This window comes from Petaurus breviceps, unplaced genomic scaffold, assembly GCF_028583685.1.
Source record: "Petaurus breviceps papuanus isolate PSGF00001 unplaced genomic scaffold, PetGlider_PUasm1.0 454, whole genome shotgun sequence".
Lineage (NCBI taxonomy): Eukaryota > Metazoa > Chordata > Mammalia > Diprotodontia > Petauridae > Petaurus > Petaurus breviceps.
The window spans coordinates 1353708-1374476 of record NW_027186342.1 but is presented as its reverse complement, the minus strand read 5'-3'; the positions used below and the strand labels follow the sequence as shown (position 1 = coordinate 1374476).

At 42.9% G+C, this 20769-nt stretch overlaps 2 protein-coding genes across 4 annotated transcripts in view; one reads left to right on the top strand and one right to left on the bottom strand.

Moving 5' to 3' along the window:
- The window catches only part of SPRYD3 (SPRY domain containing 3), a 117549-nt gene that overhangs the window by 61240 nt on the left and 35540 nt on the right, over positions 1-20769 (top strand). The gene's annotated exons all lie outside the window — the stretch shown is intronic.
- Positions 27-5076, bottom strand: IGFBP6 (insulin like growth factor binding protein 6). The gene is made up of 4 exons (XM_069101169.1): positions 4648-5076; positions 1611-1750; positions 1066-1185; positions 27-402 (listed from the first exon to the last, which is right to left on the bottom strand). Exons 1-4 carry the CDS (start codon positions 4973-4975, stop codon positions 280-282), a joined length of 711 nt encoding a protein of 236 aa, XP_068957270.1. The 5' UTR covers positions 4976-5076; the 3' UTR covers positions 27-279.

Genomic DNA, 20769 nt, shown 5'->3' with positions numbered 1-20769 from the left:
GAAGGAGGTAATCACATACAGACACCAAGACTCCAACTCAGCTTTATTAACAACCCAACCCAACACCAACAGCCTTCCCAACTCTCATGTAGTTGAGTCAGTGACACACAGAGCCCAGCTTGAGGAAGGACCCAGGGGAGATGGAGATGCTGGGGGAGGGGGAGGGGAAAGCCAGGGCTCTTCTTCCTTGAGTTCTTCATCACTCAATAAATAGCCCATGATGCCCCCCCCCCAGACCAGCTCCACCAGTGGCCCCAGCTACTCTTCCCTGCCTCTGCCTCAACCACTGGGGTCAGAAAGACAGAGGGAGTTTGCATCCGATTCAGTAGGGCCAGTCAGAGGTTGTCCCATTCGGGTTACACACCAACACGGTCCCCTGCGCAGCCCTTGAGATGAACGACACTGGGTAGAGACACAGAGATGGACGTGAATGGATCTCATCTCTACAGGCTGGCAGGAGCTGACTGTCAGTAAGCCAGTGGTGGGGAGGAGCAAATTTGGGGAAGGAGATGCTAGACTCCTGGCTCCCGTTTTAGGCATTCAAATAGGGCACAGGGCAGATCTGCGAATGGGTATATATATCTGAGATGCCCACTAGATTCCTGGCCTTGACCCACCCATGACCTCTGTCCTTCTGACTCTTGCCTTACTTTATCTCCTTCTCACTCTCCAAATTCTGTCCATCCTTCAGGTCCTAGCTCAAATCCTGTGACCATTCTGATCCCCCCAATAACAGTTCCCTCCATCCTACTGCTTAACACCTTCACTTGTTACTGGGTAATTAAACAATACCGTGTTGAATTGTTATCTCTCTTTTCTTGCCCATATATCTCACACACAAATGTATGTATATGTGCATATATATATACATACATGTATACATATGTGTGTATAAAATCTTCTGTCTCTCCAACTAATTGATAAGATCCTTGGGAGGAGCCACTTGCACTTTTGTCACATACCCCCCCTCCCAGCCCCCCCAGTTCTTAATGCCATAGCTTGCATGAATGATTGTCTATGGGCTCATTGAAGGATATAGGGAAGGGGATGAAAGCGTGTCCTCACCTGCCGCTTCCTGTAGAAGCCTTTGTGGTCACAGTTGGGCACATACAGAGTCCGAGCCCCTCGGTAGACCTCAGCCTGGAGCTGCTGTAGCACGGTGTCTAGGTGACGGCGGCATGGACCCTGGGGGAACATGGCCAGTGTGATGGGGGGAGAGGAGGATTCTTAGAACCAGAGGTCATATACTCTCTCCTCCCTGATACTCCTGGGTAGGGGGGTGGCTGCAGGCTTGGCTTTCTACTATCTCTTCTGTTATGTGCCACTCTGGCATGGATAGGGGCTCATTCCTTACCAATGAGAAGAGAATTAGCCAAGCAAGCCTCTGGAGAGGGGCTCACTGCCACCCTTGAAGCTTATTCCAATACAGGTTAAGGGGCTAGACCCTTCAGAGCCGAGAGAACCGATGGAGCCCTCCCCTAGAGGCAGATTCAGGGGTGCTTATTCCCCAGATCTTTCTTTCTATCTTTCTTTCCACCATTACTCCCTCCCCCTTTCCCCACAGTGTTGTCATTAACCTGTCCCACCCCTTGGTCATCCCCCTTGCCCACCATCTCACTGTCTTGTCCACCCCCAGGACTGGATCGGGAAGGAGTGGAGGGGGTGCCCAAGTTCTTCTCTCGACTTCCACGGTTCACATCCTGCTGCTGGGGGCCCCCTGGGCTGGGCTTGGTTCCCTTAGGGCTCTCCCCTGTGGACAGATATGGTGGAGAGTGAGAAGGGCAGATCTATGATCAGGATGGGGAGGTGAGAGGAGGCCCTTCTTCCCAGACTTGGAAAAGAGATGGAGACCCCTATTCCTCAGCTCCCTCCTAGGTGGGAAGAAGAGAAAGGCTTTGGGCTGAGATGGGGAGAGCCCAAGTTTTGGAGTCAGAAATGCTGGCTCTAATACCTCTCTGGGGTTTAATTTCTTCATTTGTCCAATGGTACTTAATACTATTGGCCTTAACTACCTCACTAGGCTGCAGTGAGGAGGAAATATATGGGAACCAATTTTGAAAGATGTAAAGTACTATAAAAATGTGAGACTGTCACCACTATTTGTATGTAAGACATACTCAGAAACTTCTTCGGGGCCAGTGTCTTAATGGGCATTCCACAGATGGCCAGAAGGGGGAGTGCCAAGCCCAGGAACTGATGGGGATGCAGGGCAGGGAGAGAGGAGGGGGTCAGCAGGGACAGAAAAGGAATGTGTGTCCCCTTCCTGACCCTGCTTGTGACTCACCCCTACTCCTCCCGGTGCCTGAGGTTTGGTTACTCCAGCAGGGGGTGGGGGAGGGGGCCCTGCTGGAGCTTTCTGGTCCCTTAGCCCGGTCCTGAGGTGGAAGAAGGGTGCGGTACTTTTAGGATGGGTATAGGATGGGTAGAGTGGGGAACATTAGCAAGGAGTGCAGGGAGTGCCTTTTGATCTGCAGACTTGTTTCTCTCCATCGGGAAGGATCCAGGCAAGGGAGTCGGTGGAAAGGGATTTGGGGGATGGGGGAAAGGATACTCAAATGGTGGGGGGCAGCACTGGGCAACAGAGGACAAAGAGAGAGGGTAGTGTGTACTTCCTGGAACTTATCCCAGGTAAAAGAATCAGCTTTATCTCCTCACTAGCTCTAAAACGTCTATGTCCCTCTTGTCCCAAAGACCAAATCTATTTCTCTTCTCTGACCTTTCCTCCATCTCTCTGTGGCCAATGAGAAAGTCTCCCATGTAATATCATCTTTTTTTTTTTTTTTACCTCCACCAGCTTTAATCCGTAAATCTTTTTTTGTAAATCCCAGAGTTCTCATACTGTCTAACTTTGGTGTTTGGCAAACAGCAGCCTACCTTTCTACCTCCTTGGTATTCAAATATACCAAACAACTAACTTCAGTCCAAGCCATACAGTCGATTCTGTATTGAGCCTGGACATCCTAGACCAGTTTCTATTATAAAGTAATTGCAAGCTTTGTCCTACACCCACTATAAGCTCATATGGATTTGGGGTGAGCTGAGGGTGTTTTATCTTCTTCTCCACCACTTTCTTGTCTCTCCAACTTTCTTGGATTGACAAAATCCTTCTGTCCCACCCCCGACAACCTGGTGATACCCCTGCCTGTATCCTTCTTTCCTGGTGTTTTCTTCTGTCCCTTTCTCCTCCAGTCCCTACCCCTTAATGCCCCTTCAGGTTCTGACTCAACTCTGCCCTCTTCATAACCTGGTGGCAGTCTTCTCAAACTTCACTCACACTCACTACTGACAATGACCTCCTTCACTACCATGTTCTACCACTGGGCATTTCCACTGACTCTCCCCTGGCTTGGAATTCTCTCCCTCTTCATGTCTGTCTGCCTGCTGACTTCCCTAGCATCTTGGTTAAAATCTCCCCTGCTTCCAGAAGGTTTTCTTGATCCCCTTAATGCTAGTGCCTTCCCTGTGTTAATTATCTCCAGTTTATCTTGTTGAGATCTTGTTTGTACATAGTTGTTTTCATGTTGTCTCCCCCATTAGACTGTGAGATTCTGGAAAACAGGGACTGTTTCTGCCTTTCTTGGTATCTCCAACACCTAGTACAGTGTGCTTGGTATCTAGTTAGCATTTAAAAAATGCTTGTAGACTGACTGACCTTCTCTGTCCAATGCTGTTAGGTAGGGCTAGCAGGATCAAGGAAACCTGCAGGCTGGGTTTATTCTCCATGCCATTCCTAAGTGTCTTTCCCTGGGTGCTGGAAATATAGGGACTGCTATCCTGATTCTCCTTTTCTTCCAGACCAAGGATGACTGACTGCACAGGGAATAGGGGAAGAAGAATATTTATGAATACAGTGGGGATTTTTTGTGTTCCTAGTTCTTCCTCTCCATCCCAGAGAATTGCAAAGTGGGAGGCAGGAATTTTGGTCCGTTCCTTGGTTCCTAAGTCTTGAGCAACAAGAACTGGACATATTGGGCTGGGATATTGTAGTTAGACTCCCAACTCTACCCGCCACCCCAACTTCCCAGTGAAACAAGAGGAAAGGATTAAGAGGGCTTGTGAACCTAAAGAAGCATTGTGAAATAGTGGCCAGATAAAGAGTGTTGGAGCTCAGTCACGGGAGACCTAGGTACAGATTCCTTCTCTTGCCATCTGACTGGGCAAGTCTCAACTTTTTGAGGGGTTGGGAGGCATCTCTAGCAATTTCCTAGGACTTGGGAATTCTGACACCAGGAGTTCCCTCATGATAATGAAATCAAAATTCTGCATGTATTCCAAAATCTCTTCTGCACCCCTAGAACTTAGACCTTCAGACTCTTCCACCCTCGAGGCTTACTTCATGGGGCCAAGGGAGTAGTAGAATATTGTAGGTAAGTAAGGTGTGGGACCCTGCCTCTTCTAGGGGTAATCTACATTTCTGCACCCCCCCCCACCTTAGTTACATCTCCCTAGAGGCTTCCTTTTGTTCTTAGCTCTCCAGCACCCAACCTGGGAGGAGGGAGTGCTGGTTGGTAGAGCCTCTAGGGCGAGAAGGATGGATGCAAACACAATGAATAGGCTAAGAACGAGGGAGTAGAGTTGGGGGTGCCAGTCTCTCTCTGGTCCTCCTTTGGGACTTGGGAGGAGGTGGGGCCGGGCTTTGGAACTCACCTGTTGACCCCCTGGACCTTCGGCAGCGACCCCTGCCAAGCAGCAAGGCTCGGAGAGGCGTCTCATCTTCTTCGGGGGGGTGGCATTGCAGCCCTGGGCCACAGTTAGGGGTGTAGACCCCGCACAGCTCCCCCTCCCGCCTGACGCACCCTCCGGTCTCTGCACACCCTTCGGGCTGCGGCTGCACTACCCCTTCCTCCTCCTCCAAGCAGCCTCCGGGGCAGCCCACCGGCGCCCCCTGCCCACAGTCTGGACACCGTGCCGAGGCACCCAGACGCGCACCCAGCAGCAGGGACAGCAGCAGCAACAAGAGCCCGCGGGGGGTCATGGCCTGGTTTTCCGCCCCTTCCCACCCTCCTCGAGCAGTCAGAGCGCATCTGCGGGCGTCCGCAGCCCCTCTGCCTTAAGTAGCGGGCCAGCCCGGGGCCGGCCCCTTTAAGAGCCAGGTGAAGGAGGGGGGGCAGGGGCATTCCCCAAACTGGGTGGGACTCGAGAGGCCCCCCCCACCTGGGTACTCCCTCCTCCCCCTTCCCATTCTCTGTTTACTTCCCAAATTGTCTTTTTTTTTTTTTTTTTTTGCTTTGTTCCTGGGAATCTCGCCCGGAATTTGGGAACAGGGCAGCTGGTTGTGGGAGTGGGAGGAGGGTGTGGGGGAAGGGGAGGCGGGGAATGGGGATGAAGGGGAGAGAACCTGAGAGAGGGCGTGTGCGGAGGGAGACTGAGGGCAGCCTAAGGTTGGTGGGGATTCTGAGGGAGAGGAAGAAGGGAAAGGACAGAGCTGAGGCTGAGATGGGAAATCCTAAAAGGGGGACTCAGAGCAGAGATAGGGAACGGGGCTGGACGGGACCATAGAGTCCAAGGCAGGGGTAGGAAAAGCTCCGAGGGGATGGAGAAGGAAGGGAAGAAATGAGCCATCTAAGCAGGAATGAGGAAAGCTTGAGGGTAAAGGTTAGGGAAGGAAGAGATAGCAGGCTGAACAGGGACTGGAGGAGTGTCCTTGGAAAGGGGGTGTATTATCTCTGAGAGGGCAGAGGAGAGCCCTGGGTGCACTGCGGGACGGCTGTGGGCTGGATGGGAAGGGTCCTTTCGTGGGGTTTAGGATAGGGCAGTGAGTGGGAGTAAACGGGGTGGAGGGGGAGGGAACACCCCAAAGTGGGTGGGGGTGCTTAGGGGCTGGAGAGACAAGACTGAATTCTGTACCATCCAGTAGAAGTGATCTTCCCCGCATCTGCTCATGACGAGCTCCCCAATATCACTCACTCAACTTTCTACTTCATTTCCCAGAGACCTTCTGGAGCCAGATACATTAGAGATGATTTGTTTTTAGGGAGAGGGCTGGGGCTAGGGCCGATCAGGACAGGAGCTAGTCAAAAACATATTCTGCCTCGGCTCCGAAATTCCTATTCCCTCTCGGCCCCCTCCCCACCCTCAGTTGGCTTCCGTTCTCCCTTCGGATCTCACACATACACACCCTCAGCACTCACTGCCCAGGCCACAGGAAGACAGGATCGTTTCCTTCTTTAGCCCACACCCTCCCAGCTCCTGGTTATGCAATAGCCACCTCATTCTTTCCTAAAACAAGGCTCAAGGCTGTGACTAAGTTTAAATTCTGGGCCCCCAAGCCAGAATTTCGGCCTGGGCCCTCAAACTGTTCCTTAATCACAAAAGAAGCATGAATCCTGCTCCCACCCTTCCGGTGATAAAGGGCTACTCAGAGTTTTCAGCTGCAAAGTTTGGGGAAGAGGGTAGGACCTGAGGAAGAGGAAGCCAGAAGATGTGGTCCATAGGATTGAAGAGTTGGAAAGAACCTTGGAGACCAGCTAGAGACTAGTCCAACCCCCTCTTTTTACAAAGGAGGAAACTGAGGTTAAGTCACTTGCCCGAGGTCATACAGAAGCAGAACCAGGGTGGAATGTCAGTATATATTTTGACTGCAGAAGTTTTTCTTTCCACGCTAACCCATGGCCTCAGCAATCCTTTATTGATCTTCAAGTGAGCCCAAATCAACCTCTCAAGAGGCAGCTGTCACTCACTACCAATCCACCAAAGAGAAACAGCCCATGTCATCAACTTGGAATTCAATTCAGTTCAACAAATGGCATTAGCCCAAACATCAGCCCCTCTCATCTATCCCTTCTGCTCTCCCTACAATTCTCTTATTCCAGGTGTCAGTGCTGGCGGAGGGAGGAGCTGCCTTCTTGTCCCAAAACTTTCAAAATTATTTATTTCTGTTTTCCTATGTTCTTGACTCACGCATTTCCCCCGAGGGTTCCAGCTCCACCCTCTGGTGCTGAGAAAGGGAGAGGGAAAGGAAATTAGAGGTGGGGTTTGGGGAAGACAAGGCCATGTCCCCTTTTGGATCCCAGCTGCTGACTAAAAATTAAGGTTTTTTGTTTGTTTGTTTTAGGTGCAGGCTTTGCCCAGAACCACAGATCTGGTTCAATTCTGGGGATTTCTCATAGAAATTTCTCTTTGGATCTTGCCCCTACCCTGGAATAAGCAGAACTTGGTCCCTGTCTAGGTTTCTGTTACAGAAGGAAAAGGGTCCTCAAGTTTTCAGGTAGCCTACCAAGACATGGACATAAGACAGGCTTTATTTCACCATCTGGAAACCCGAATTATCATAGGAAGTGAACCAGTCCAAGCTTCTCATTGTACACATGAAGAAATGAAGCCCAGGGAGGTCAAATGGTTCATCCAAGCTAATAAGAGACAGGTGGGATTTGAACATAGGCTGTCTAGATTCCAAATCCATTGCTTACATTGTACCCTTGAGCCTTTCCAAGGGTTCACACCCAAGTCCACAAATGGTTAAAACAGCTGTCCTTTTTTCTCCTATAGACTAGCACCTCTCCTAGGGACCTATACAGCCCTCCAGACTTATACTGTTGCCTTAGGATTGAGCCCCACAACCCCACTCCCCAGAAAGAAAGAGCTGCTAGAGAGTCAAACACCCCTTTCTTCTGGTGAGTCCTACCTTCCCAGGATCCTAGTCAGTCCTCCAGATTTTCAGTGCAGCTCTGGATGGGGCCTTCTGGAAAGGAATAGGAGCCCAAAGTTGATAAAGAGCTGGCTCTCCCAACTTACTCCACACAGCTCACAGGACCAGTGAAGTCAAGGTCTGGTCTTTCTGCTCTCTATCATGACCCACTTCTTGAGGCTTCTTGGCTGCCTCAGAATTGGTTCAGGAATACAGGATCATCCCAGTGATGGGGATCAGGGTTCAGGGACACAGGATCATCACTCCAAGTAATCCAACCAGCAACTCTGTTACAGCTACAGCACAGGGCCAGAAGCAGAGATAAGAACAATACCTGGGTAAAGCTTCCCAAAGCTGGGGAAACAAAGGGTAAGGGGAAGACCAGCAGGGGAAGAGAAGCCTAGAGATGCCCAGAAGGGCAAGACTTGGGTAAGAGATTGTTGGAGAATGGGGACATTCTGCAGTGATCACTGCCATTCACTGTTGCCACCTTAGGAGCTGAGAGGTTCCTTGTGCACAAACTACCTCCCAACCCAAACCGATTGTCAGCAGAGTAGGGAGAACTAGGGTGGTGTATGGAGGAAGGAGAAAATTCAGAAACCAGTAGCAGCAGTAGTAGTGGTGTGGCTCAGATCCCACACTCAGAGTAGGGGCTGATTTCTACCATCTAAGTTTAGCTTGCTGAGGAATGAACAAAGCAGAAAACCCAGACCAAAGGGAGCCTATATTTCTGCCAAAATGAACTAACACCTTTCAGGTGGCTGATAGGAATTGAATCCATCAGCAGTCTATTCTTGCTCAGACCCAAACCCAGATCAAGAATTTGCAGGGCTCTAGTCCAGAGGGGTAGCAATTAGACTTTGTCCTGGATCAGATCTCTCTGGGAGCACTGCAAGCTTGCAGGTCCCCAGTCTGTCTCTGAGATCTTGGAATAACACAACACCCAATACTCAAGAAGGCAGCAACAGAAACAGCCCAGAACTTCCCTCGAGAAGTGTGTCAGCCCTAACATCAAGTCTGAAATCAGAAAGTAGATTGAAAGAATGGGCAAACAAATAAACAAACAAAAGAACCCCACTATAATGAATCATTGTGGTGGCAGGGATACTTAAGATACAAAATCAGAAGAGAATGACTCCACATCTACAAACAATGTCTCAGAGAAAAACATAACTTGGGCACAAGCTTAACTAGAATTCTTGTGAGAATTGAAGAGTTAAAAAAATTTTTTTTAATAAATGTAATGAGAGTCCTTGAGGGAAAATTTGGAAAAGAAATGAGAGCTCTGGAAGAAACAAATAGAAAGGAAATTAACAGCTTAGCACAAGAAGTACAAAACCTTGACCAAGCAACAAACTATCTCAAAATTATAATAGACCAAATAAAAGCCAACGACTCCATGAGGCAGCAAGAAATATTAAAACAAAGAGAGGCAGAAAAAATAGAAGAAAATGTAAATTATCTTATAGCAAAAACAATTGACCTGGAAAAAAGATTGAGGAGAAAAAAATTTAAGAAAATCTGAATGCTATGACTAAAAAAAGAGCTTAGTCATGAATTTCAAGATATCTTAAAAGAAAACTATTTACATCTTTTAGAATTGGAGACCGAAGTGGAAATAGAAAGAATCCTAAAAGAAACTCCAAAATGAAAACTCCCAGGAACATCATAGACAAAATCCAGAATTGTCCAGTTTAAAGGAAAAATACTGCAAATAGCCAGAAAGAAAGAATTCAAGTACTGAGGAAACCACAGTCAGGATCACGTAAGCCATCTCGATAACAGGAGCAGAGAATTTAGATTATGATATTCCAGAAGACAAAGGATATGGGCTTAAAGTTAAGAATAAGTTAAGCAACAACACTGAGTATAGTACTATAAAGGGAAAAATGGATTTTTAATGAAATAAAGGACTTTCAAGCATTTCTAATGAAAAGACCAGAGATATGGAGGAACTCTGAAGTATAAATACAAGAGCAACATAAAAAGGTAAACATTAACAAACAATGATAAAAGACTAAATAAAGATAATTACTTATATTCAAATAAGGGGAGATGATACATTCATCCCCTCTGAACACTCCCAGGGTCAACAGAGGAAGTCCAATTAGACAGGGCTTGGGAGTGGTTCTGTTATAGCTTGATGATCTAAAGAAAAGAATGGAAAGAGGGGGAAAGAAATATGTTTGGGGTGAGGGAAGAGGGAAAGGAAAGTTAGGGAAAATTATCTCCCATAATTAGGGTGCATAAGTAAATATAGATATAGGTATATGTATATGCACATGTGTGTATATAGTATATGTATATGTGTATGCATACACACATATATACTCACACACATAAGGAGGAAGGGGTGTGAGGGAGTGACTGACACCAAGTTCATTATCATCTGAACTAGTCAACAGAAAGAAGAAAACACACACAGAGTTGGGTACAGAAATACATTTCCCTTAACAGAGATAAATAGGAGGAAAAGGGGAGGAAGGGATAGGGGAATTAAAGGAGGGCAGATTAAAGAAGGGATTAGTCCTAAGTAAAACAAACTCCAAGGATGTATAAAAACTATATCTTTTTTTGAGGCAACAAAGAATGAGAATCTGAGGGGTTGCCCATAAATCGAGGAATGGGTAAACAAGTGATGGTATATAAATGTGATGGAATACTATTGTGCTGAACCATCAGTGTAATGCCTAATTAGGATTCCAGAGAACCAATGATGAAACAGCCATACTACCCTCCTGATACAACGGTAATGGCCTCAAAATGCAGAATGAGACAAACATTACAGAATACAAAATGCACAATGAAACAAAAATTTGGAAATAGAATTTTAGAAAATTTAGAATATTTAGAAAATAGAAAATTATTTTGATTGATTATACATGTTTGGGGTTGTTTTGTAATTTTTTTATTTTACTCTTAAATACAAAGATTATATATGTTTGTGATGACTTTCTTTTTTTCTGTATTCTCAGGTGGGGGTGGGGCCAGGATGGGGTGGGAGGGTGAAAGGACAGACCTCGTTAAAACAAATAAATTATTCTTAAAAAATAAATCTTCCTGGGCGTGGCTCCTCTTTCCAACCACAGTTCTTCTTCTGTGTCCCCTGGTTCTCTTTTTAAAGGCCAAGGGAATGGGGAAGGTACAGGTATTTGTGAACTTCACCATCAAACTCAGGTAAACACTCATGAAGTTCAGCATCATTAACTGAGTGATTCCCTGAACAAAGAGAGCTCAAATCTGGCCACAAAGTTCACCTGGTCAAGGAATTTCATGCCTTGTTGAGGAGATATCAACAGTGTCAACAAAGTCCTCAGCAGGGGGTATCAGGGACTTTTGTGCCTCTCACAGTCTGGGCTTTAAATTGGAATATTTTTGCATTTGTCTGGTCCAGTGGGAAAAGTACTAAGAAGATCTAATTGAGTCCCAGCTCTGCCACTTTCTAAGTGTGACCCTGGTCAAGTCACTTTTAACCGTGTTCTATGGTGTCCTCATCTGTAACACAGGGGCAAGAGGATGTACACCAAAGTTGTCAATGGCACTCCTGAGAATGGCCTGGACCAGATTAAAATGTAATTGGGAAATAATTTAACAATAAATAAAAATATAATAAAATATAGATAATATTAATAGGTGATTATCTAATTCAATATGTGACCCACAGGAATCCCTAGGTATGGTTTAGTGGCCCCATTTCTATTTGGGTTGGATGTCACTGAAATATACTGCCCACATCTTGAAATGGATGAAGGATCCAGTCTCTGACCTTAGTGATGTACAGGCAACTTCCAAAAGCAGCAACTGCCTGTTTTCTGAGCTGATCCTGAAGACTTTGATTTTGACACTGGGACTCTTTTTTTTAATAAACAATTTTTTAAAAATCCATGTTTAATGTCTTTTATCAGAGAGTCATTTCCTATCCACTCTCCAGACTGAGCTTTCCCTTGTGGCAAAGAAAAAGAATTCTGCAAGAACATCTCATACAAAGATCTCATCTTACAAACATGGGCTATTATGTCCCAGTAGCCTTTCACCTCTCTGCTGTGCAGGATGTATGTTTCTTTCAATGTTTTCTAAACTTCCCAAACAAATGAACTCCAACACAAAGTCCCAAGTGCCCTGGGTCATCTTGGTCCCTGAATGTATTTTCTACAGTTTGTTTCCAAGTGTAACTAAGGGCTCACCAATGTTTGTCTGTTTGGAGAATTATGGGATTAAGACCTTAAGATTGGAAGCTCAGCCTCTCCCCTCCCCAAGAGAGAGAACAAGAGGGGATGACATCAGAGAAAGAGAGAAAGGCAAGTGAGCTGGAAGTCTAGTATGGAGCGCCTGAAAGATATCACAGTGGTGACTGGGGTGATGGCAAGGGAGGTTACCCCTCCTCACCCCCAACACACCTCAGTTGGTTCATAGGCTAACAAACAAGGGTGAGGGGCAGATCTCTAGGAAACCACCAATGTTGCTACCATAATGGGGGGGGGGAGGATGAGAGTAGATGTGGATGGTTAAACCATTCCTAAGTCACCAAGGCTGATGGAGGAAGTGTAAGTGGTTATGCTTGCTGAGAATGACAATGGTGACATTGACCCTCCTTTCCCTCTCATCCTCTCTCTTTTCTAGGGAGAGTAGAGGAGGTAACACTCCCCCTTCCAGAGCTTATCACTATTTCTTTGTGCCCAACTGTGTTTTTCATTGAGACGTTGCTGGTTGATGTTTTGGAGTCATTTTCTTCTTCTGGGTTTATGTCTTGAGCATCCCCCATTATGGTGAGTTTCGTTTGTTTGCCCATTCTTTCTGTTTACCTCTGACTTGAGACTTGATGTTAGGGCTTCCACATTTCTAGAAGGAAGCTATGGGCTGGTCTTGTTGCTACTCTCTTGGGGTATTGGGTGTTGAGTTATTACAAGACCTCAGAGACAGGCTGAGAGCTTGCAAGCTTTCAATGATCGCAGAGTGGTCTGATCCAGAGAAAAGACTGATTGCTTCTCCCCTTGATTAGAGCTCTCCAAGTTCTTGATCTGGGTTTGGGTCTAAGCAAGAACAGACCGCTGCTGGATTCAGTTCCTATCAGTCACCTGGAAAGCCCTGTAGGTTCATCATGGCAGAATTATAGGTTTCCCTTTGGTCTTGGTTTCCTGCCTTAGTTATTCCTGGGCTAGATGGTAAAAGAGAGACTCTGCTCTTGGATGTGGGGTCTGAATCATACCACTACTGCTGCTGCCATAGGTTTCTGAACTTCCTTCTCCCTCCATATACCTCCCTAGTCTTCCCTACTCAGCAACTCTCCTTCCCACTCTTCCCTAGAGCTATGACCTGGGACTGGGTAGTGAGGTAACAAAGCTGCCCCTTTCAAAGTGGCCCATTGTGGTCCGGGGACCTCCTTTTGTGTTGTCGTGAAAGTATTCCCTGGACATTGGATCGATCTGTTCCCAATTCTGTCCCCAACATCTGCAGAACTGTCTTCCTATGCCGACCTAGGCCAAACAAGGGAATTGCTGTGAGTTTCTGGACTTCTCCATCAAGATATGGTCTGATACATTTTATAGGTCTGTTTGGAGGAGTTGTGGCCGGGAGCTCAGCTATGTTGTGTCTTTCTCTTCCACCATCTTGGCTCTGCATTCCACTTCTCTGTTTAAAAAACCAAACCAAACCAAACCCAAAAACTTATTTTTTCATTACTATCCACTTAGTCTCTAAGAGCAGTACTAATGTCAATTTGTGGTTAATCCAAAAGCATTATTGGTCTCTGTGTATTTCATGAGGTCATAGTCAGCTGCACACACAAAAAGAGAAGCAATATAAAATAACTTCTTTCCCATTTGCCAGGATCTTCAGCTGGAGGCTTAGACAAAGAGATTTGTTTTTTTAATAGCATATTATTTAAGTCCCCCAAGAGAAATTAAGAAATGAAACTGGATCATCCATGGATTCCCCTGGATAAAGAATGAGCTCACAGGGAAGAGAGGCTGGGTAAGGAGTCAGTCACTTCCCTTACAGCTGCTTTGGTGCCTCTAGTATTTATATTTCCTCCTTATAGTTCCATTATATGAGGCAGGTTCACGGATACCCTCCTTTGGCAAGGTGAAGGTCAGGGAAGGAACAGGCGAAAGTCCTATAGAGAGGGGTTGGGAAAGAGTGGTTCTACTTCCATGAGGGAGGGTAGGGACCAAAAAAAAGCTGGTGCTAAACCAAACACTTCCAACCCCTGGTCATCCTAGAAAATATACAAATTAAAAAATAATGCAACAGAGTAAATTATTATAAGTGTATTTAAGGGGTGCCTAGGTGGCACAGTGAATAGAGCACCGGTCCTGGAGTCAGGAGGACCTGAGTTCAAATCTGGTCTCAGACACTTAAAGCTTACTAACTGTGTGAACTTGGGCAAGTCACTTGACCCCAACTGCCCTCCAAAAAGCAAAAAAAAAAAAGATATCTGCCCAATCCAAGATGGAGTGGCCCCCAAAATTTGGAACCTAATCTGCAATAATTTACAAATTATTACAGATATCTTGTGATCTTTTCATCTATATGCAGAGTACATCACACAAAATGCCAGACTAGATGAATCAAAAGCTGGAATTAAGGTTGCTGGGAGAAATATCAACAATCTCAAATATGCAGATAACACCATTCTGGTGGCAGAAAGTGAAGAGGAATTAAGAGGCATCTTGATGAGGGTAAAAGAGGGGAGTGTAAAAGCTGGATTGAAGTTTAACATTAAAACAAAAAACTCCCCCAAACTAAGATGTTGGCAACTGGTCCCAACACTTCCTGGCAAAGAGAGGGAGAAGAAATGGAAGCAGTGTCAGATTTTATATTCTTGGGCTCAAAGATCACTACAGATGGTGACTGCAGTAATGGTAAAAATGAAAAGATGAAATTAAAGATGCTTTCTCCATGGAAGGAAAGCTGTGGCAAAGTTGGACAGCATACTAAAACCCAGAGACATCACTGTCCTGATATAGCCAAAACTATGTTTTTTCCAGTAACAATGTTTGGTTGTGAGAGCTGGACTATAAGGAAAGCTGAGTGCCACAGAATTGAAGTTTTTGAAATATGGTGCTGGAGGAGGTTTTTGAGAGTCTCTTGGACAGTAAGGAAATAAAATCAGTCAATACTTAAAGAAATTAATTCAGGTTATTCACTGGAAGTTCAAATACTGAAGCTGAAGCTTAAATACTTTGGTCATATAGTGAGAAGATGAGACTCACTGGAAAATCTTAGGAAAGATTGAAGGCAAAAATAAAAGGGGACAGAGGATGGAAAATGTCATGGAAACAATGAACATGAGCTTGGACAGACTTTGAGATATGGCAGAGGATGGAAGGGCCTGAGGTGCTGTGGTCCATGGCATCATGAAGAGTCAGACATGACCGAATGACTGAACAAAGGGTTAAGTCCACGTTGCTCCTACCAGTATATCCTGGTGCCCTGCTGTGAAAATCCCTCTTCCCCTTTGGGGCCATGTAGATGGCACAGTCAGTGCAGGTCCGCAGGAAGCAGAGCGTCTTCGTCTCCCCTCTTTCCTTATGTCAAGGTTTTCCCTTTCCACGTCTCTTTCTTGAGGATAGTTCCTTTCCTAGAGTCCCTGCTTTGATGCAGAGACATCCCTCCAGATCCTAGCATGAGTAAGTCTGTGTTTCTTACCCTTCATCATTTTGTGTCTCCACCTGGTGCCAGTTCCTTGATGTACATGGTTCCTTGGAGAGACTCTCAGGATGAATGTCTTTTTCAAGGGACCAGTTACCTCCTGTGTCTGCTCTCTGACCTTTCTCTGTACTTCTTCTTTTTAAAAAAAAATAAGCTCATTCTTGTTGTTCAGTAATTTCAGTTGTGTTTGACTCTTCATGACCCCCATTTGGGGTTTTCTTGGCAAAGATACTGGAGTAGATTACCATTTCCTTCTCCAGATCATTTTACAGTTGAGAAAACTAAGGCAAACAGGGTTAAGTGACTTGCCCAGGGTCACACAGTGAGTATCTGAGGTTGAATTTGAACTCGGGAAGACTCATCTGACTGTAGGCCCAGTACTCTATCCACTGCACCACCTAGCATTTGGGGTAGTAAATGACCACAGTGATCTAGTGTTTGATAAATCCAAAGATCTATGATTTTGGGACAAGAACTCACTATTTGACAAAAATTGCTGAAAAAACTGGACAGCAGTTGGCGGAAACTAGGTGTAGACCAACATCTCACACAGAATACCAAGATAAGGTCAAAATGCGCACATGATTTAGACATAAAGGGGGAATATCATAAGCAAATTAGGGGAATATAGAAAATTTTACCTGCCAGACCTGTGGCTAAGGAAAGAATATAAGACCAAACAAGTGATAGAAAAGATCATAGGATGTAAAATGGATAACTTTGATTACATTAAATTCAAAAAGGCTTTGCACAAACAAAACCCAAGGAAACACCCAAGTAAAGCAGGAAATTAGGGGATATTTTTATAGTAAGTTTCTCTAACTTACTATAAAGAGGCCTCATTTCTCAAATATGTAGAGAGCTTAGTCAAATTTACAAGAATAATAGTCATTCCCTAACTTATCAATGGTCAAAGGATATGAACAGGCAGTTTGCAGATGAAAAAAATCAAAGCTATCTATAGTCATGTGAAAAAATGCTCTAAATCACTACTGATAGAGAAATGCAAAAAGAACTTTTAGGTACCACCTCCCACATATCAGATTGGCTAATATGACAGAAAAGTAAAATAATAAATATTGGAGGGGATGTGGAAAAATTGTAACACTGATGTATTGTTGGTAGAGTTGTGAACTGATCCAACCATTCTGGAGAGCAATTTGGCACCATGTCCAAAGGGCTATAGAACTGTGCACATACCCTTTAATCTAGCAATACCACTAATAGGTCTGTATCCTAAAGAGATAAAAGAAAAATGAAAAGGATCTATATTACAAAAATATTTATAGTTGTTCTTTTTTGTAGTGGCAAAGAATTGGAAATTGAAGGGATGCCCATCAATTGAGGAATGGCTAAACAAGCTGTGATATATGATTGTGATGGAATACTATTGTGCTATAAAAAATGATGAGCAACATAGTTTCAGAAAAATCTGGGAAGACTTCTGTGAACTGATTCAAAGTGAAGTGAACAGAACCAGGAAAACATTGTACACAGTAACGGCAATACTGTGTGATGGATGATTAATTGTGAATGATTTAGCTATTCTGATCAATACAATACTCCAAGACAATTATGAAGGACTTATGATGAAAAATGCTATTCACCTCCAGAGAAAGAACTGAGTGAAATACAAAGCATAATCTTTTTCACTTTCTTTATTTTTCTTTTTTGGTAACATGAATAGTATGGAAATGTTTTGTATGATTTCACATGCATAATTGACATCACATTTCTTGCCTTCACAATAGTGAAGTGAAGGGTAGGGAAGGGGGTAAGAGGGAGAGAATTTGGAACTCAAAAAATTTTTTAAATGAATGTTAAAAATAAACAATGGTTTTTTTTAAAAAAAGCTTTGTTGATACATTTTTATGTCACAGTCATTTTTGGATATAGCTCCCTCCACTAAAAACACTGTTTTCAGTTTTCCTTTGCATGAAGAAAAACAGTAAATAAGATCAACAAATAAAGTGACCGAGTCTAACCATATATGTTACAATATGCATGTATGATATTCTAGGGAAGGAGATACTATCTGTTTCTTTTGGGCCAAGATTGATCATTTGTAGTGCCAATGCAATATTTACAATCGAGACTATAAGTATCACATGATGTTGGATAGCAAAATATACCAAACTCTCCAGATAGAGAACAGAACTGAAGCATTTATTTAGACACCAGAAAACCCAATCCCAAAACCAGTAAGCCGATTCTATCATAGTACCAAAGATACTCAGAAGCCATGTTAACCCTGAGAGCCACAGCATCCTTCAGTCTTCCCACAAACTAACACAAGATCAATATTTACTCACAAACCTCTCTATCTCCTTAATGAGAATCCTCTCTCCCCCACCTTCTGGCTAGCTCTGACTACCAGCTTTCTGTGGGTTCTGAGTCCCTTCAGCAAACTTCTCCCACCACAGGCTCCATGTGACTATATTTAGCCTATTAGGGAGCAGAGTTTATCTTCACAGCAGGGAAGCCTCCTGTGGTCTCTGCTCCACCCTTCAACAAATTCACTCCATCACAGTCTCCATGCCATTACATTCAGCCTATCAGGGGGCAGAGTTTACTTTCAAAGCAGGAGAGGTCTTCACACTCCCCCCTAGGTCCATTAAGGGGCAGGGAAGATCTTCAAATTTCCATTCCCATTACATCCTTACAATTACTGTGAGTTTGACTCTGTTTAGTGTTGTGTCAATTTACATTGTAATTATTGTAATTTGTAAGGTTTTTTCTTTTCACATTTTTGTAACTGTAATTTTGTAAAACTTTTTTTTTACATTTTTGTAATTTGTACTTTTATTTTTACATTTTTTCACCTGGTTCTGCTTACTTCATTATATATCAGTTCATACAAGTCTTCCCATGTATGGTAGGAACAACTGAACCTTTACTAAGGTCCCTTTAAGGCAATGATCCCAGGATTCAGTTGGTCCAGCAAACTAAGCCTTGAACCATTGACATAGTTTCTTGGTCACATAAACACAGAAAGCTCAGCACACAAGAAGTTAGGCTTTACTGTGGCAAACTGCACAGTAGGGGATCCGTGTCCCTGCTGAATCAATGTTATATCCTTGATGACTGTCCTTTTCACAGGAATGTTAAATAAACTTTTTTCGTGTGTCTCATTTTGTTTCAAATTTGAATCTGAAAAAGTGACCTAGCCTGAGTCTAGAATACAGGCCCAGAACATAGTTTTTCTGAATTCTTTATATTTTACAGAACAATAATATTCGACCTAGTATTGTTAAAATTATTTGTATTTCTAATATTACAATATTTCTATTTTTCTATATATTTCTATAGTTCTATTATATTGTATTTCCACTACTATAATACTAGATATATTCGATATATATATGCAATAATAAATAATATTTGACTGCATTCATATACCACAGTTTGCTCTGCCCTTCAATAGGCACCCACTTGTTTCTAGTTCTTTGCCAACAAGCAAGTGCTACTATAAAGATTTTGTTTAATATGAGCCTTGACTTTGACTTCTGTGGGGAATATTCACAGTAGTGGGATTAGTCAGTCAATAAGCATTTATGAAGTACCTACTGTATGCCAGGCACTGTGCATTGACTGATATAGAAAAAGGCAAAAGCTCGACAGCTCATGGGGGACATAAAATACAGACAGCTTTATTCAAATGAGCTAAAGATAAGAATAGTTTATTAACTTTTCTCACATAGCTCCAAATTATTTTCCAGAATATGGTAAATGGTATAAGATATCCAATTTCTGTCAGACTTATTTCCAGTTTTCCCAACAATTTTTTTAACCAAATAGTGTATTCTTACCCCCAAAACTTAAATCTTTACTTTTGTGAAACACAAAGTCGCTATAATAATTTACTGCTGTGTATTGTTTGTCTACTCCATTCTACTGATGCACCTTTCTATTTCTTAGGCAGTATAGGATAGTTTTGATAATTACTGCCTTACAATATAGTTTAAAATCTGGCATTGCTAAACCTCCTTCCTTTACATTTTCCCCTATTAATTCCCTTGATATTCTTGACCTTTTGTTCTTCCAAGTGAATTATATTATAATTTTTTTTAATTCAATAAAATATTTTTTGGTAGTTTAACGGTGATGGCATTGGATAAACAGATTAGATCAGGTAGAATTGCTATTTTTATCATATTGACTCTGCCCATCCATGAACAATTAATATTTCTCCAATTATTTACATCTGACTTTATTTGTATAAAAAGTGTTTTACAGTTATGTTCATGTAGTTCCTGGGTTTGTCTTGGCAGGTATACTTAAAGGAATTTTATACAGTTTACAGTTATTTTAAATGGGGTATAACTTATGATCTCGGTGATATATGGAAATGCTGATGATTTATGTGGGTTTATTTTATATCCTGCTACTTTGCTAAAGTTATTAATTGCTTCAGCTAACTTTTTTGCTGAATCTCTGGGATATTCCACTTATATCATCATGTCATCTGTAAAGAGAGATAGTTTTATTACCTCATTGCCCATTCTGATTCCTTCAATTTCTTTTTCTTCTCTTATTGCTATTGCTAGAATTTCTAGTATAATATTGAATAACATTGGTGATAATGGGCATCCTTGTTTCACCCCTGATCTTATTGGGAAGACTTCTGGCTTATCCTCATTAGAAATAATGCTTACTGATGGTTTTAGGTAGATGCTTCTTTTCATTTAAAGGAAAAATTCATTTATATCTATGTTTTTCAGTGTTGTTTTTTTTTTAAGCAATTGGGGTTAAGTAACTTGCCCAATGTTACATGGCCAGTTATTTTGTGTGGGTGTTAAGTATCTGAGGCCAGAACCAATCCCAGGTCCTCCCGATGCCAGGGCCGCGCTCTTACTCACTGCGTCACCTAGCTGCCCCTTTTCAGTGTTTTTAATAGTAATGAGTGTTGTATTTTATCAAAAGATTTTCTGCATCTCTTGATATAATCATATGACTTTTGTTACTTTTGTTATTAATATAATAAATTATGGTAATAGTTTTCTTATGATAAACCATTTCTGGTATAAATCCCATTTGGTCACTATATACAATCTTTGTGATTATTGTAGTCATCTAGCTAGTATTTTATTTAGAATTTTTGCACCCATCTTCACTAATGAAATTTGTCTATAATTTTCTTTCTGTTTTTACTCTTCCTGGTTTAGATAGCACCATATTTGTTTCATAAAAGGAGTTTCATAGGACTCCTTCTTTGCCTATCATTACAAATAATTTATTTAATATTGGAATTAGTTGATTTTAAAATGTTTGACAGAACTCAGTAATCCATGTGCTCCTGATGATTTTTTCTTAGGAAGCTCATTCATTCCTGTTCAATTTTTTTTTCCTAAAATGAGTTTATTTAGATAGTCTATTTCCTCTTCTGTTAATCTAGACAATTTATATTTTTGTAAATATTCTTCCATTCACTTAAATTCCTTGTTATTGGCATATGATTAAGCAAAATAATTCCTAGCAATTGCTTTGATTTC

Excerpts from the sequence above, each read along its gene's own strand:
- IGFBP6 (XM_069101169.1), bottom strand. The coding sequence starts at position 4,975 with ATGACCCCCCGCGGGCTCTTGTTGCTGCTGCTGTCCCTGCTGCTGGGT. Across the intron at positions 1,751-4,647 it reads AAGGTCCAGGGGGTCAACAG|GGGAGAGCCCTAAGGGAACC; the intron begins GTGAGTTCCAAA and ends ATCTGTCCACAG. Across the intron at positions 403-1,065 it reads GCTTCTACAGGAAGCGGCAG|TGTCGTTCATCTCAAGGGCT; the intron begins GTGAGGACACGC and ends GTCTCTACCCAG.